At 44.9% G+C, this 16547-nt stretch overlaps 1 protein-coding gene across 2 annotated transcripts; it reads right to left on the reverse strand.

Annotated features, from left to right (window-relative positions):
• Nucleotides 1–612: 612 nt before the first annotated feature.
• Nucleotides 613–15996, reverse strand: taok2a (TAO kinase 2a). 2 transcript variants are annotated; one of them, XM_026997884.2, is made up of 20 exons: nt 15454–15996; nt 13076–13216; nt 12832–12903; nt 12386–12487; nt 12233–12278; nt 11765–11861; nt 11408–11521; nt 10589–10680; nt 10238–10331; nt 9634–9715; nt 8866–9033; nt 8545–8751; nt 8101–8232; nt 7491–7727; nt 7101–7229; nt 6120–6323; nt 5757–5996; nt 5293–5505; nt 4522–4704; nt 613–4407 (listed from the first exon to the last, which is right to left on the reverse strand). In XM_026997884.2, exons 2-20 carry the CDS (start codon nt 13205–13207, stop codon nt 3460–3462), a joined length of 3492 nt encoding a protein of 1163 aa, XP_026853685.2. In that variant the 5' UTR covers nt 13208–13216; nt 15454–15996; the 3' UTR covers nt 613–3459. The 2 variants fall into 2 exon arrangements, with proteins under 2 accessions (XP_026853685.2, XP_035383292.1); XM_035527399.1 differs by having other exon boundaries at nt 5284–5505.
• Nucleotides 15997–16547: the final 551 nt, after the last annotated feature.

Here is a 16547-nt window from a genome sequence, read left to right on the forward strand (position 1 = left end):
ATTGTTGAGTGACTACCACTTAAGAGTGGTGAGTTTGGAGAGGACGAGACAAATGTGCATGCATGTTAAAGTGTTTTGAAAGTTACTTTCACACTGCAGCACCACCTAAGGGTGCATCCAATGGATCAAAGGGTAAGCCCTTTTCCAGAACGTCGTCTATTTATAAAAGTGTGTTTAGCCAGCGCAAATAATCCCCAAAATACCGTTAACCGAGATAACTAGCGTGATGACTAGGTGACACACCGGGGTAGCACGTTTGGTAAGGACTGAGCCAAAGCTCTAGAATTTGCCGTTTTCTGATGCAACTATTAAAGGTTTTCAAAGTATGACAGAGATACAGCTTTTAATGAAGGCAGGGTGAATTTGGGGGGGGGCGGGGGTGGGGAGTTTAAAGGTCCCAATTGTGAGCCATGGAGCAAAATGAAAGCATGTGCCAGCATATCACCCTTGCGTTATGAATCGGGATACTTTACCTGACCCGACAGGTAACCATTGTTACCATTTTAAAATGTGACCATTTTAAAAGTTGGTACACCCTTTGGGTGACACGAGGTTTTAAATAAGAGCAACTACAAATAGTACACAACACAGATATGCAACAAAACTCGAATATTTAATTTTTGTACTTTTTAATGACTTGTTAATAGTTTCTGTACATTTTCTATATTCCATTTCTTGAGTTCAGCTTTTTTAAAAACTTGAACAGTTTGGCGTTTTTATCTTAAGCACTTTTCTGCACAACCTTTTCTCTCTCTCTAGCCCACTTGTACTTACACATACATCCCCCGACACTTCAGCATGTGTACATGTATACACAAGGTACCCAGTGCTTGGCTTTAGAGATCCACGTTCCTCTAATACAGCAGAATGGGCATGGTGATGTTACATTTCTCTACCAATCCCACATCTCAGACCCCAACTTAAAACAACCCATCCAGAACCCTCCCCAAAAACAAATCCAGCATGTTTTGCTGTAAACATATGAATTGGCTGAGGTTTAGAGTTTTAGAGTGCCCCCATGCGCCATCTGCAAAGGTAAACACATTAACACATTTGATACAAAACAGGTTTTTTTGTAAAAAAAAAAAAAAAAAAAAAGTTGAACACAACTAGTAAGAAAATGATACTGGGGAGGCTGAGAGTGAAAAAGATAAAACAGGTAAAGTAATTAAAAAACCCACAAGTGAGGTACTGCAGGTGGCTCTGGCGAGAGGATGGGAGAGAGAATATTAATTGGAATGCTGGTTCTTGTGAAGAGCTGGCAGTATGATGGTACAGACTGTTCAATGTGGAAATACCTGCAAGTTATACAAGATCTGTATTCTTATCAGGATGATTACAGACACATTTTGGTTGTTAGTGTAAACTACAAACAAAAAACATTAGAAAAAAATGTCATGGCAAAACATGCTGGATCAGAGGGGGCTTTATCAATTTACAATTATCTAGAACCTTTCTATATAGCTAAAATCCTCTTAAAATGTTCTGTACAAGTTTAATACTGGCTCTAAAATGCTACAATCCCTACAATGCACTGCTCAACAGACTCCTACCCTGAGACTTAATAAGGAATGCTGGGTGGGACAGTCTCTCCCCACCCCATAAAATGAGACCTGTCTTAAGTTCTCCATCACAGTAACATCGCTTGCATTCTCCACCTAGTGGTCAGCATTGGCAAAATAATCATCTTAAAAAAGGAGGAAAATAAAAATGAAAAAAAGAATTAGTTTAGAATTAGATAAAACAAATATTAAACCTACAGTAGTTGATAATGATATTCTTCAAGCTCTTACTTTTCAATTGCTGTAGTTCCCATAACAAAACTATTATCCTATACAAGAATTGAGTTAGTGCTTTTATGTACACACATTATATAAGTACAATATTGATCAAAAGTGTTTATCAGTGAATATCTTAAACCTTGCCATCAAACCTCTGACAGTTATAATACACATATATACTCAGTCATATATAAATGTGCAGTGTGTACGTATACAAATGGCCTCTGTACATTAGGGTTTGATGCACTGAACTGTAATCAGCTCGCTTATGGACATGTACATCATATATACATATGCCTTTGTAAACAGGGACAAGAAGATACATTTATCACCATTGTACTGCCCTTTGAATGGCTTTCCCCGATATGCCAGGTAGGAAGAAGAGGCCGTTGCTATTATCTATTACTGTTATCTTAAGTAGAACACCACAGAGAGGAACTGACAATTATTGCTCTGCCAGAACTAACGCTGATTTGCAGCATACCCATGTGAGGAGGGAGGATGGGGTTTAGGTCGAGTCTCTAGATGGCAGTGTGCGGAATGAGTGTTGAATACAAAAAAATTTCAACAAAATGTAAAAGAAATCTCCTTGTCCCTAATACAAATGTGCGTTCTATTTTGTTTAGTATGGTTTTAGTATTATATACATAACCACATGGCAATCTTTTTAAGCACCCTATTTTATATTTAGAGAAATATCTTTAAGACAATTTTTTGAACAACTTGCTATTAACCATGATGCACGTTGTGATTGCCTCTCTATTCTGATCTCCCTTAGTAATAAAGCTCATATTAGCAGTTCAACAATCATTTCTGGGTCCTTAAAGCTCCAATGAGGAACTACCAGAAAGGTTCCACGTCAGCACCAGAAAGGGTTCTTTAGTGTGTTTGGTGGTCTAATAATGTTGTCGTTGTTTGAAAGTGTCAGTGTAAGTTGCTGTACCTAAAGCTGCCCTGGCAAGTGTGGTGATTATTGGCTGGAATTTAATTACTGATGGGGCCTAGCAGTATTTTCTGCTGTAGCTGCAGGGAAGAAAAAAGTCAGTTTGGTAGACATTACTGATGACCATACTATGGATCTTGACCGTTTGCCAGAAATGTAGTGTTGGTTATGAGGGTGTGCGGGTTCTCCGCAGCAAGCAATTCAAGCACTGCCCTTTCTAGGAAGAGCAAAAGCCCGAGGTAGCCTGTTGAAATTTTATGCTCTAAAGACAGATGTTTTTGTTCCCCACGACTGCAAAACAGTCCCCAACAGAACAGGGGGGGGGGGGGGGAGATGACCATCCTGTCCTACAGTACTGACATTACTCACTTCCCATTTCCTCCTCCCATTCTCAAGCACATACTTTCCCTCTCATATGTGACATCTCTGTCCATTACTCCATCTATTACTCCTACCACCAGCCTCCCCCTCCCCCCCCCCAACAGTAGCCCTGAGATCAATCTGTCGTACAAGGAAACGTGACAACTGCTGTGCGCTATCCAAATACTGATCAGAGAAAGAGCCAATGCCTCAGATATGGCAAATTCCACCTGAATTATTGTTAAAGGGGTGGAGTCAATCCACTAAATACTAAGCAAAGGACTAATGAACCCTCTAAACACTGAAGACCCAACCTCAGCACCTCCCCTGTTTTCCATGAAACGTTTAACGGTTTGTTTGTTTTTTGCCTGCAGTTTAGGAGTAGGAGAGGTGGGAGCCATTGGAGATGTGAGAGGTGACGGACGTGCTGCGGCTCAGGCCAGGGTCTCCGGCTGAGCCCCCAGGCCCACCTCCTGACGCTGTCCTTCTCAGGGGCCCCGGGCTGCTCCTAAGGGCCATCAGACTGGGGCCCCTCACCACCAGGCCTTCACCCCTCCCACCGTACCCACCCTGAGAGGAGGAAGAGGAGGAGGAGGATGGGGGAGAGGAGGAGAGAGAGATGGGGGGAGGTGGCGGTGGTGGAGGGAGGAGAGCGAGCGATTGTGCGGAGGTGTGGGTGGAGAGGTGGTGCATGTGACCGTGGGAGTAGGCCGAGGAGGAGGAGGAAGAGTGGTGGTGGTGGTGGTGGTGGTGGTGGTGCTGGAGGCCTCCCAAGCTGCTGCCACCACCCCCCCACTCTCTCTCTCGCTCCCTCTCTCGCTCGCGGCTCTCGCGGTACAGGAGCGGCGTGCTCTGGTGATGGTACTGCTGCGGTACGTAGTGGAGTCGGTGGTGCGACGAGGAGGACGAGGAGGACGACGACGAGGCCGACGACAGGGAGCCCGGAAGGCCTCGCTGCACCAGGCCGTCCAAGTCCCTCTCGCTGTCCCGCTCCCGGATGGAGACAGACTCGCCTCGGCTGAACCCGGCCGAGCTGGTCTGGCTGCGCCAGGCTGGGGGTGCCGCGGAGTTCTGGATGCCGTGGCTCCAGTGGCTGCCCGAGCGGGGCACGGGGCGGGAGGGCCAGCCACCCGGGCCCGAGGACGGCGGGTTGGGGTAGCCCTGGCTGTAGGCCTCGGCGGGGATGCCCGTCAGGGCCATGTTGCTGAAGCCCAGGCGCATACTCTCCGAGTCGAATGCCTCGATCTCTCGTGCCTGCCGCTCCAGCAGGGTCCTGATGCGCTCTGAACGCTCGTTCTGCAGAGACAGCATCTCCTCCTCAATCTGTAGTGGAGGGGGACGAAAACCATTTAGGCAGCAATAAAAAACACATTTCAGCTTTCTTTCCAAAAAAGCAGCACTTCACAGTCTGTGTGCGTGCATACGTGCGTCTCTCACCCTCTGTTCGAGCAGCGCTCTGCGGATAGACACTCTCTGCTCCAGGTCTTTCACCTCTCGCTCATGCTGAGAGTCTGTGTGCATCTTGATCTTGCTCTGGTAGGCGTTCAGCAGCTCCAGCTCCTGTTGCAGCTGCATCCGCAGCACCTGGTACTCCGCCTCCTGCGTCTCATCCAAGCGCAGCTGCCAAGAGGAACACACAGGCCACATGTCAGCAGAGGAACAGCCAGTCACAACAGGACGGATTTGGAGAATTTGGGAGATGTGGGAATTATAGTAATTACCTAATGGGAGGTAATTATTGCTGCAAAATGTGCTGTACAGTGGTAGTATAACGTGATGAAATTTAAGACATCTGCCTACATAGCATTTCAGTGTACATAATGTTTCACAGTGAAATACTGATACAATACTTAATGGGTCCCTCCAGGGTAGGAGTGACTTAATGTTTAACTAGTGTATCTGTAACAAATAAACAATCTACTGACACTGATATAAACTTATATCAAAACATCACTTAGTCCACAATGGAGCTCCATCATGCCATTCTGAGAGTGGTGGGTCAGGTTAGGTCAGCACAGAGTTCAAGGTTACAGCTGAGGTTTGTTCAACCTGCTTTCTGGAATACCCATCTGGTAAGCTCCTAATGAGGCAGTCAGCCAAGCCTGCTCTTGAAATGACAGCACAGCAGCCTGCTTTGTGTTTGTGTTTACGTGCGCGCGTGTGTGTGCGCGTGTGTGTAAGAAGGCGGTATCTCCTTGCCTTACTCACAGCCTGTGTGGACAGCATGTCGTTGATGGAGTGGTCGTACTGCTCGGCCAGGATGGCCAGCTTGCGCGTCTGCTCCTCCTTCAGCCTCTTCAGCACGGCCTTGTGGTCCGCCTTGGGCGTGCTCTCCAGCAGGTGGTTACGCAGGGCCTTGTACTGCCGCGTCTGGATCTTACACGTGTCCTGGAACTGACGCTTGATCTGCAGCTCCTTTGTCTGTAAAGGGCGGGAGGCAGAAAAATGAGATAAAAGTGGGGAAAAAAATGGGAAAGCACCAAACTGCAATATGGTAATATAGTAATGGAGTATTTATATACAATGTCACAGTCACAATGTCCACTAAAATGAAAGCTCATCACAGTCTAAAAACAAAACACTAGGTAATGTAATAGACAATTAATATGCATGGATGACACCATGTGAGGGCGGACAGACGCGCGTGCGCACACCCCCACCCTCCTGGGTACCTTCAGGCTCTTGGGCTGCTGGCGGGCCTCCACACTGTGTTTCTGCCGCAGCTCCTGCTCCCGCCGCTTGTTGTAGTCCATCTGGTTGGCGAGCTCGCTCTGGTGCTGCGTGCGGATCAGGTCGGCTCGCGTGCGCTGCACCAGGCCCAGCTGCCGGAACTCCAGCTCCTGCGTGGACTCATGGTGGCGCAGGAGCATGGCACACTCCAGGTCCTTCTGCGTCTGACGCTTGTTCAGCTCCTGCACGGCCACCAGGGGCGGAGCACGGCGCACGGGTGAAGGAAGAACACGACGGCACAGCTCGGACAATTTTGTGAGCCCCGGCCCCCTTTTTAAACGTAATGATCCAAGGGGGAGCCTCACCTCTCTGAGCAGGTCCTGCTCCAGGTTGTGTCGGGCCAGCAGCATCTTCCTCTTGTACTGGCGGCACTGCAGCTCGTAGTACTGCCTCTGGCGGCGCAGGAGTCCCGCCTCCTCCTCCGCCTGGATCTGCTGCAGACACTCCTTCTGCCGCACAAGCCATTCCTGCTTCTCCCGCTTGGGTGTGGACTGGTTCTCACTCAGCTCCTGCACACAGTCCACGGCAGCAGCGATAAAGCCCAAAGCCACTAAAGGCTGTATGTGATGGGAACAGGTCTTCGGTGTTCTGGCACAACCACTCTTATTTTGCATAATTATATATTATATATATTGTACATGCTATATCCTAAAAATATCCTGCACAAAAGCTTAAACAAGATATACATGCAATACTCTTCAGGTTTTTCAGACAAAGAAGAATGTTTTCCTAGATTGCAGAATACTACAGTTCTTTTAGTAAAGTAACTAAAATGCCCATTAGTGTCAGACATAAAAATCCTTGTGGAAAATTATATTGGACCTAGGACATCATCTACCACTATTTGTGCTCCTTAAGGTGAGATTTTACTTCGGTCTTGACTTGTCTATGATTTAATTAAATGCATAGACAGATAAAAGACTGGTATCATTGTAGTTGATTTTTGCAAAATACATAGTTAAGTAATCTGGTCCAATCACATAATACCAGCTCACTCGGGCATTCTCGCTGTGGTTAATCAGATCCTAACTGGTCTGCAACCTGTCAAACTAAGTAGCAAGTAAGCTAAAGATAAAGTTTAAAAAGTGAAATAAAGCTTTACTGTTAATTACGAGGTAATCAAGTATTTAGGTAAGCTAGCAGTGCTGTGGGACTTCAGCACTTGAGCTAAAATAATATTGAGAAGTAAAGTTTTCCTGATCACAATAAACAAAATTATTTCTGACACTGCTGTAGTACTCTCATCCTGTGCATGTCTGTGCTTGTGTGTGTGTGCACGCACGTACTTCTTTGAGCTGCTCCTTGCGCTGTCTGTACTGGCGTTTCTGGGAATCCAGCAGGCTGGTGAGCTCCTTCTTCTGCTGGCCCAATATGTGCTGCTGAAATTTCTTCTCCTCAGCCAGTGCTGCTTTAGTCTGGCCATCAACACAATAATTACACATCAACACACTGCAGTGTTTTCCAAAATGCTGGAAAACATATTTTGCCCCTGCTCATCATCCAGGTTTCATGCTTACTTCAACAGAAACTCCCCATCTTTCGTTATTAATGTTCTTGCCTAACAGTGCTAAACTGTGGAAGATTACATGCCGTTTCTGACAACACTGCCACCACGCTGTGCATCCTCTGCGTGCTACACACCCCCAGCCCGCCCCAGTGCAGCGCCCCCCGCCCACCTCCTTCTCCAGGATGGCCTGGTGCTTCTTGCTGAGCTTGTCAGCCTCACTGCTGAAGTTGTTCCTCTGGGTCTCCAGCTCCTTGTCCAGACGCAGCTGGTGCTCGTCCATCTCCGCCTTAAGCTTGTTCTCCAGGGCCAGCAGCTGTTTCTGGTGCTGCCGCCGCATGCGCTTGTAGCCGCTCATCTGCTCGCGCAGTGCTGAGCCCTGTTCGTGCTCCTGGATCTGCCGCGTGACCTGCACGGGACAGGCACGCGCGTGCACACATGTAGGTGCACAATTCGCTTTTTGCATGAATGTTTCAACGTCAAAAAAAAAGGCTGTGTATCTCAAAGTGATCAGCTGAAGGAACACAGGGGATTGGAGGACTGTTACTACACTCTCAAAGATGGAGAAAAAGGTTAAAGTCTGCTCTTTTATCACCATCATACCAGCCATAGCACCACATGGCCTTTATGTGTGTGTGTGTGTGTGTGTGTGTGTGTGTGTGTGTGTGTGTGTGTGTGTGTGTGTGTGTGTGTGTGTGTGTGTGTGTGTGTGTGTGTGTGTGTGTGGAGTGAGGGCTGAGTGCTCTACTGATGGAGTGAGGCGAGGGTGCTGGGGTCTTTACCACGGAGGCTGTGCGGATGGTGGCGAAATGGTCGCGGTTGCGGTAGTGTGCTCTCCTACGTGCCCCGGCAGAAGTTTGCTGCTGCTGCTCCATCTCTGGCTGGTACGGGTCATCATAGATATTATCAGGACCCTAAACACACAAGCCCCCCGCATGGACACCGACACAGTTCCACACAGGAAAGCTTGTATTACTTATCGGAAAACTGCTTGTGGCTGTCCCGCCCCCGACCCCCAAGAACAATTCGGCACCGTCTGTCTCTCTAATACACCACCACCCACCCTCCAAATAAACACACAACACCCACACAGGAAAACATACAAACAAGTTACAATGCTTAGATGGAAACTGTAGCTATATATTAAGTAGTAACTAGTCTTTCGGCTGGGTCTTTTTCTCAAACACGCCACACCCCCAAAAGTGGTGGCACGCACACACACTCACAGACGGTCGGTGTTTGATGGAGCTGTTGGAGGTGACGGTGTGCTCGCCCTCCCCCATCATGGCCATCTCGTTGCTGTCATCAGAGCCATCGGCCAGGCTGTTGACGGAGGAGCTCTGTGAGCTGGCACTGATGGACATGGAGGGAACTGAGTGCGAGCTCTCCATGCTGTTCACTGTGCCTGTCTGCAACAGGTACTGCTCCACATCCTACACACACGCAGCCAAACCAAGCATGAGACAAACCAAGAGCGACAGAGAGAGAGAGAGAGAAAGAGACAGGCTACATTAAAAAAAACCCCAAAAAAAACGCGTGAGCCGTGCCTCCTCTTCCTCGCCGCCGTCCTGCGTGGGGCCGTTGTGCGTCTCCTGGAACAGGATCTTTTTCATCTTCCTGTACTGCAGGTTGTCCAGCTCCCTCACAGCGTCTTTAGTGCGAGCAATCAGATCCATCACCACGGATGGGGGGCGCTCTCGACACAGGAACCGATGCTGTGGGCAGACGGCACAGGGGAAAGCTCGTGAGGAAATGGGCCATCCACATTCCAAACTTGCATAGAAAAGAAGAGCAGGTCTTGGCCCGATGAGTGGGGCGTTAGGTGAATCTTGAGCCAAGCAGCAGGTGTGCATTTACCAGATACGCTTTACAAGAAGTTGTTTATATAGCACACCGGAAAGCTAATATACGAGCTTGACAAGCTAATGTGTCTTGATAAGCCAACATTGGTCCATACATAAAGTGCAGTATCGGAAACAAAAGCATATATGGATGCAAACATTTGGATGCAGATATTTAGAGCAGAGGCTCTCAAACCCTAGTGACCCCACACACTGCAGTTTAGTGTTACTCCAACACGCTAACAGACTCAGCTTAAGAAGGGCTTGATAATTACCTGAAGAACTGAATCAGGCACGTTAAATGATGGTGAATGCAAAAGTGTGAAATAAATGGTGTGCCAGAAAGCTCATCTTAGGTTCCACTGACGTAAGTCACTACGTGGGGTGGGTTAGTAGGATTTGCAGCTCTTTAAAATCAATACCATTGCCAGAATGTTAATATGGGTATTACTGGTCCGTGTGTGTCCTCCTTACATTGAGCAGTACGTCAGAGGTAGGCCTGTCCTGTGGAATCTTCTGTAGACAGGAGTCCACAAAGTTACGGAAATAATCAGACCTGAAAACGAAGGGAAGCATCAAGTTCCCAAAGAGTCTGAGAAAGGAAGGGCAGCATCTGGGTATATTTTTCATAAAATACAGTTTCTGTATTAGTCTTCAGGTTAAAATCTGCATGAGTCACGATGATACTGATCTTCTATTTTAAATCAATATAGAGACACAAACACAGACAGAACATAATCTTCCACAGGATATGCTTAAATAATTTAAGTAATGATGTTTCACATCTTCAACCCCTGCATCATGACACCTAAGAAATAATGTCACATTCAGTGTTTGCACAGTTGGAATACAAATATAACAGGCAGTTTTAGAATTATATCAGTAGAGAAGCAACAAGCAACACAAGACATTAAACAACCAGTATGGGTTGGATTGTGACAGGGGTCTGTATCAGCTATTCATGGATCTTAATAGTCCTCAAAGGTACTTGAAGACTTGAAATGTTCAAAGAGGAACTTTTGAAGCCATGGGTAATCCAAGCGAGCAGTAGCACAGAGACGGGAGTGGAGGTGCTCACCAGTGATTGGACGCCAGGACGGGGCTCTCGTTCTGCGCAATGTGATATAAGGCACTCATAGCGTTCATATTGAACAAGGGAGGCTTTCGCTCCGCTACAGACACAGAGGCAGAATTAATAAACATGAACAAAAACAAATCAGAATGATTTGTAAGTGAGAGAAAGAGATGAAGGAAGAGAGAAAGGGGGGGCACATTGGTTTGCAATGACAGCAGCTTATAAACTTAAGCTCCTCAGACAAATACCACACAGAACCACACTAAACCACCTGTCTACTACGGCCTAAAAACACTGCATCAGGGGCTGAAGATCAGAGGTCCACTGCTCGTTGTCATGGTAGCTAGCACTCACCCAGCTCTATGCAGGTGATCCCGAGAGACCAGACATCCACCTTGCCATCGTACTGACCCTCATCCATTGCCAAGATTACTTCTGGGGCCATCCTACACATCAGAGGTCAAAAGGCAAATGTCAAAAACATTGTAGGAGTCACAGAATGACTTGTGATAACAATAGAAGTAGGCCTTATATAAGAAGGCTGGATCATGAAGTTTATGTAACAAGGGTGATAACATTGTTATAAAGGCACTATCTTTGTGTGACAATCCACACGCACTATTATCACTCAAAGGAGCACCATCTATCTGTGCATGTTCACAGAAGACGACCCTGAGGCAAAATGGCTGGCAGTAAGTGAACGTTTATTGTTTACAGATTTCTCTCAGATACCACACAAGCCTGCTGTTACAGTGTGGGGGAGAGCGCAGCTATTAATTGTGCTTCAACTGTGTACAGGTTGTAGAAAAGCAATTACACTGTTCTTTGCTTTTTTTAATTCAATTATTTATAATGTATCTTCTGGATTTATTAAACTAAACCTTTTGATGATTATTATACGTACTAAAACACTGAAGCATTTAGAATGATTTGGTCCATTCTGGAAGGGTTATCATTAGCTTGCTGTCATGTGTTCATATTCATGAGGTGGAGAGCTGAATTTTTCTAAATGAATGACTGATGTTCTGTCTCACACTACTCACAGAGCAGAACCAGACACTTGGCTGACATACTCTTGGTTTCCAAAATGAGGCTTGTTGGTTTTCATCTAAGATCAACCGTCAACTCAATAACCCTTTCTTCTTATGTAACGTATGGCTGAAAGTGATTTACCAGTAGGGTGTGCCCACAAAAGAGTTGGCAGGGGCAACGATGGAGGCGGAGCCAAAATCCCCAAGCTTCACCTGACCTGGCTCAGTCAGCAAAATATTACCTGCCTTTACGTCCCTGGAAGAGAGAAACAGAGAAAACACCATAATTTCATGTCACAACATGTTAAAATGATCAGTTTCATAAGAACATCAAGAGAAACCACAGTTTTGTTAATAAAGACACCTCTGCCAAAATTCATTCATGCCCATTAGATAAAAGAACTTGTATCATCTGTGTTATATAAGCGTCAGAGAGGAGCAAGCAATGAGAAATAAACAGTAAACATACCTTGAGCAATAAATAGCAATAAGTACTCACCTATGGATCATATTGTGGGAGTGAAGGTAGGCCAGACCCTGCAGTGCACCATGGGTAATAGCAGCAATTTCCACTTCCTGTAGGGGCTTCTTATGAACTGCAGGGATAAAACACAGGTGGATGCAGTAATCAGCTTTCATCCAGCAAAATGACAAACTCTGTCTTACTAAAACTCTCAATGACATGCACTTCATCAAAAGTGTTGAGAGAAAGCATGGAGCCATGTGGGTTGGCGGTTTTGTTTTATATGCAAACATGGGGGAAGAAAACATGACACCACTGCAGAATAGCTAAGTATTTAAATATGAGGTGCAAAGAAACTGCAACAGAGAAAGAGGGATAGCATAAGAGAGAAAAAAAAAACAAAGAAATTGCGGGGAGGAAGAGGTCAGAGAACGGTATTAGTTGATGCAGAAAGATGAGAGAAAAGAACAACATTGAAAACAGAAGCAAATAATCTCTACTCACCCTCTAAAAGATCAGAGGCAGAGCCCAAACAGTACTCCATCACCAGCTACGTGGGAGACGAGAGAGTGGGAGAGAAACATTCAGACCCTCAGACACTAAATCACTACACTGAAAAACCTGCACACACCCCCACCCACAAAGCCGCATGCTTACCCATGCAGTGTGTTCCCTCAGGTAGCAGCCTTTGTACTCGATGGTGTTGGGGTGCCGAAGCTTCTGAAGGAACTTGACCTCTTTAATGATGTCCTGCCATTTCTGCACACAGGTAGACACAGCAGTAAAGTATGAGAGAACAGCAGGGACAAAGGTGACATTGCAGAGTGGGGGTAGATGGTGAACCACAGTGGAAGGGTTTAGCAACAGGCCTTCTGAATCATGCTCATGCCTGTTCAAGGCTGCAGCCATTAATAGTCTTTGGGGGGAAAAAAAATACATGATTTTTCTGCTTCAAACCAAAATATAGAGCCACGGTGTAGTCAGATATGCTCTGGTGATCTTCCAAACCCAAAATCTATGTCAAGTGTGTGTGTATGATTTTGTATTAAGCAGTGGCTTACTTACAGGGGACAGCAGGGAAAACACCCAACATGGCCACGTACCTCATTCGACTGTTTGCCACTATAAGACATCTTTTTGATGGCCACCACCTCATTGGAGCGAACATCTCGTGCCTAGTAGAAGAGGTAGCAGTTAACTGAACCCCACACTGCAGATACACACACGAACACTGCTAAAGCACATTCCCACACACTCATTCCCTGTGGATCCTAAGACAAATGAACTACACACACACAAATACACACTCATGCGCACCCTCCCCTAATCCATATTTTCAACTCTTACAAAGTAGACAGCTCCAAAGCTTCCATGGCCGATCTCTCGGAGGTCTGTGAAGAGTTTCTCTGGGTCATCTTTGTAGAAGAGGTCTGCTAGCTCAGGGTCCTTCACATTCCCCACACGCACACCTGCAGGCATGACCACCACCTGAGAGACACAGAGAGGAAATGCAAACTCTTTACGGTCAATCTCTACATTATAAACACCGCCCAAATTTACAACATGTACATTACATCCATACAACTAAAGACTGTCTCTCTATAGGGTGGGAGACTCTGACACGAGATAGCTATTCTGTGTTATTCTGATCGAGCAGCTATATTACCTCATTAGGAAGTTAAATTTAAAACAGCCACTGCTGTGAGATAAATGGAAATGCAAATAACATTTAAAATCCTGACCATGGTTTTAATAAGTTTAGGTGGCAGTCATGCTAGGTGTAATTATACACATTTGTACTTAATGAAGATAAATAAATCATTAGCTACACAGTTGAACAGACATAAAAATAAATCATGAAATCTGACATGCATGCACAAGTAGACTTATATTTACATTAATGGCATTTAGCTGACACTTTGATCCAAAGTGACTTAGAATAATGACCCGAGTACAATTTGAGCAATTGAGGGTTAAGGGCCTTGTGCAGGGTCCCAACAGTGGCAACTTGGCAATGGTGGGGCTTGAAGCAGCAACCTTCCGATTACAAGTCAAGTATCTTAACCACTAAGCCACCACTGCGCTTTATATATCCAGTCCAACAGTCAATCATTTCATTTTTCTATTTACTTTCACACTTGATCACCCAGTCATTCAGTGGCTTGTAATTTTCCATCACTCATTAAGCTCCATAACAATCCATTTATTTTTGACACCCTCCTACCGAACCTGCTCAGCTGTCAATAGCTCAAGATCTAACAAGACCTAACAAACCTGATTGTTAAAATCTATTAAGGCCATGACAGTTGCTCTCGGCACTTTACAAGTCATTTGTCCACTAATACAAAAAAGGTCATTTGAATATCTAATATCTAATAATATCTAATAACTACTCCACTATACACTATACACTATAGTTTCCTCTACATGTGTATGTGTGCACCTGCCTCAAGCATTTTGTGTTCCATACTGCAGATTAAGCATAACAGTGATACATCTAGAGTGCAATACTAAAAAACCAAACTCCTTCTGATCAAGTTATATTGACTTATTACACTTTGACTTAATTTATACACAGCATTAATGAGCCCCACCTTAAAACTCTGTTTTATAAAATAAAATCTGAATTTAGACTTGACTAGACAGAGCCGCTGGCTTCTCTAAGAGGTCAGAGAATCAAATGTAATGAATTACTGTCAACATTTAGACTGTGCTCTGACCTAGCATTACCCTCTTCCAACAAGGGTTCTGTTTCTCGATGAACAAAGTGTTAAGACAATTGGTCCTTTTCACAAGGGTCAATGATCAGGCATGTCTGTGTGGTACAGAGATGAAGATAGGAACTCCGATAAGAAACAGTAACTGATTACAGCCATTACTTGTTCATTTGCCCATTTTACGTTTGAATCAAACACTCACAAGGCTTGAGAGCCTAATTACAAAAAAACTGTATTTATTGGGGACTATACTCAAGCCACAACACATGATTGCATCTAGTGCATCTTATGACACCAGAGTAATTAAAACCTGGGTATGTGTTTTCTGGATCCAGCTCATTGATTAGTTTTGTATATGAATCATATGTATTGGAAGAGAGAAAACACTAAATAATACATTACTGAAGCTGTCCAAAATTGACATGGAATGACCAGTAGTGACATGCAAGCAGCGATTTCGCATCTTCCTCTACCTCAAGACAGTCCTTTGTGGATACCATAAACACTGATCTGTAACACATTTCACTAACTACATCGGTCAAACCCATCCTAAACAACAGACCAATCCAAAACCGGAAAAAAAGTACGGACTGTAGCCAGCTTCAATACAACGGATAACTAATCAAACTCTTTGGTGATTAATAAAAAGCACGTGGCTAAGGTGTAACTGCTGTTATAAGTTAGCTAACAATTGTGGAATCCCACAAGTTGGCGTACTTTTGTTAAACTCTCGGTTTGCTAACTAGCTTGTTCGTGTTACTTGCTAACCTAGGACAGATGACTAACGTCAGCTTTCATAGGACAGTTAACGCTCTCTTACCTAACCGGGGTTAACCTAGCTGGGTTACTTCACGTACTCCCACACTGTGGAGACACTTGCTAACAGCTAGCCATCCAGCTACTATTGCCAAGACCAACTGTTGCAGTCTCTCCGACAAAGAGTAGCTATCGCTAAACGTTAAAACCACGGAGAGCAAAACAGCACCAGAGAACAGCGTAGCTACTTACCGCGTCTTACAATGGTCCCTCCTTGCAACGAATAAAACCTTCTCCGGATCTCCTCAAAAATATCCGGAGCTAACGTTTTCTAGTTGGGCGTGCGTCTGGCCACTGTAAAGATTCAGTTTAAAACATTACCCATATTAATTAGCTAACGGCCGTTTATTTTCTTTTTCCTGACGCGTAACGAGTTCCCTTCTACGACAGTTGAATTCTTGGCTGGCTGGGTTGGTTGGTTGGTTGGTTAGCTCCCCGAGTCCCGCAATGCTAATCCAAACAAGCTAGGTAGCGTTAGCTATCGATCCTTCCTTTACTAGCTACCTGTTCCTTAGCTAGCTAGCAGCCTTGCCTAGACAGCTAGCTAACTGTTTCCAGTCTCAGTAAGGGGCGCGGGTGATATTCCTCTTCTCCGACTCCCGCTCCTATCATACTGTAACAGTTACATTTAAATTCGTATATACTTTGTATTGTTTTCAGTTGGATTGACTTCTCAATCTGATTGTCTTTCTATCGCACCCCTTTTTGTTCAGGAAACGCAAGATGGCTACGTGGGGCGGGAGGCAAACGGAAGAAAGGTAGGAGGTCACGCTCTTAAAATGTTTGTTTCCTGTGAGGTCTCACGCTGTATTAAAATCGCCATTTTTATGAGGGCAAATGTTGTGGGGAAACTCGCGGTCGTCATAATAGCCTACACGACAGTAGTCGTAGTAGTAATTGACCAGAAGACGAAATAATGGTTAACTTAGAGGGGTTTTGTGACCGCATTGCTATTTAGCACAGTTTGTGGAAATAACAAAATTACGCCTATATTACGCTCTGTATAAATCTTACTAAGTAATGGATATGCATATAACCTATTTTAGGCCCACTTAATAGGTCTAATGTAATCATAGTTTGTTACTCTAAGTGAAATACTTAATTCTTTTTTAAATTTCAGGACCACATCCTCTTATAAAGTTCAAAAATATTCTGATATCAAAATTTTAAAAATAAATAAAATTAATCCTTTTTCACCCTTCCATATATGTTTGTTTGTTTGTTTCCACAAAAGCCACCTCTTGATTTCTCCCATGTAAAGATCTCTTGCAGTAAATACAATAGAG

Source organism: Electrophorus electricus, chromosome 1 (assembly GCF_013358815.1).
Source record: "Electrophorus electricus isolate fEleEle1 chromosome 1, fEleEle1.pri, whole genome shotgun sequence".
In the NCBI taxonomy this organism is placed as follows: domain Eukaryota; kingdom Metazoa; phylum Chordata; class Actinopteri; order Gymnotiformes; family Gymnotidae; genus Electrophorus; species Electrophorus electricus.

What these genes read in the sequence shown, in the direction of transcription:
- taok2a (XM_035527399.1), bottom strand. Translation starts at nt 13,207, where the DNA reads ATGCCTGCAGGTGTGCGTGTGGGGAATGTGAAGGACCCTGAGCTAGCA. An exon ending in TGCCTCTGATCTTTTAGAGG is followed by an intron (nt 11,862 to 12,232) that starts GTGAGTAGAGAT and finishes TTATCCCTGCAG; the next exon opens with TTCATAAGAAGCCCCTACAG. An exon ending in ACGGCGGCGAGGAAGAGGAG is followed by an intron (nt 8,752 to 8,865) that starts GCACGGCTCACG and finishes GCGTGTGTGTAG; the next exon opens with GATGTGGAGCAGTACCTGTT.